This window comes from Temnothorax curvispinosus, unplaced genomic scaffold (assembly GCF_003070985.1).
Source record: "Temnothorax curvispinosus isolate PA1 unplaced genomic scaffold, ASM307098v1 QBEX01005044.1, whole genome shotgun sequence".
NCBI classification, from domain to species: Eukaryota; Metazoa; Arthropoda; class Insecta; order Hymenoptera; family Formicidae; genus Temnothorax; species Temnothorax curvispinosus.
Window position 1 is genome coordinate 119386 of NW_020214824.1, and position 1173 is coordinate 120558.

General features: G+C 25.8%; 1 protein-coding gene across 1 annotated transcript in view; it reads left to right on the forward strand.

Moving 5' to 3' along the window:
- Positions 1-269: 269 nt before the first annotated feature.
- Positions 270-1173, forward strand: part of LOC112454407 (transmembrane GTPase Marf-like) — an 8100-nt gene continuing 7196 nt past the window's right edge. Inside the window, 3 exon segments of the mRNA XM_025015785.1 lie at positions 270-325; positions 327-571; positions 676-802. Coding sequence (XP_024871553.1) covers positions 285-325; positions 327-571; positions 676-802 — 413 coding nt within the window. The 5' untranslated portion in view covers positions 270-284.

Consider the following 1173-nt stretch of genomic DNA (forward strand, 5'->3'; position numbering starts at 1 on the left):
TTACACTAAATATTGAATCATTATAAACAATTATTTAACCATCTCTGATATATATATATATATATATATATATATATATATATATATATATATACATAATATAAACTTATGTGTGTACATGTACATAGAGATATATCCTATAATTGTTTGATATGAAGTAAATGATATGATCCTCATTGTTACACTTCTTTTGATGTTATCAGTACATTTATCAAATAGTGATATAAAAGTTGAACATTAGAAAATATTTAATTCCTGCTTTTTATGATTTCAGTTGATCCCGCATGCTGTGCACTGTGTACCAACGTACTGTCTATCCACAACACTTGCACCGTACTTTTTTATTATTTTTGCCAAATATATATCATTCATAATAGAAATATAAATATGGCTGCCTATATCAATCGTGCAATGGTACAATCGTCCATGATTGGAGGGGACAGCCAGCTTCGAACAGATGTTAGAAATGATAATTCTCCTCTACAGATATTTGTTAAGGCAAAGAAAAGGATAAATGATATATTTGTGGATATAGAAAAATATGTGGAGGAAACAGTGGATTTTATGACATGTAAGTAAACAAATAAAGCAAACGTGTATATAATACGTGTATATAATCGTAATATATTAATTTATTTAATTATATTGTTAATTAATTATCTAACTTTATAACAGCATTACAAAATGATCGGGATATTGTAACAGTGGAAGAAGCAGTAAAGGTCAAAGCTTATATAGACAAAATACGAGCGATAAAAGATGTTCTTAAAAGAGATCATATGAAAGTTGCCTTTTTTGGCAGGTGAGCAATTATATTAAACGATATTTCCATTTAATTGTACTTGTAATTATTTATTTTATACATACAAAATGTGATTTTACTATTTTTATAAAATACATATTAAAATATTTTATTATAAAATACATATTAAAATAGGAATAAATTTTTCTTCTATAAATTAGAATGTCATTTGGCCTGTTAAATTAATTGAATAGAAAATTAAGACCGTTATGATACAATAAAACTAGAATAAAATGTTATTTACAGTCCGAGCTTACAATTAGATCTTAGTAGCCTAATATTATTTTTATGTATGTATATATATATGTATGTATATATGTATATACACACACACACACACACACACACACACACACACACACACACACACA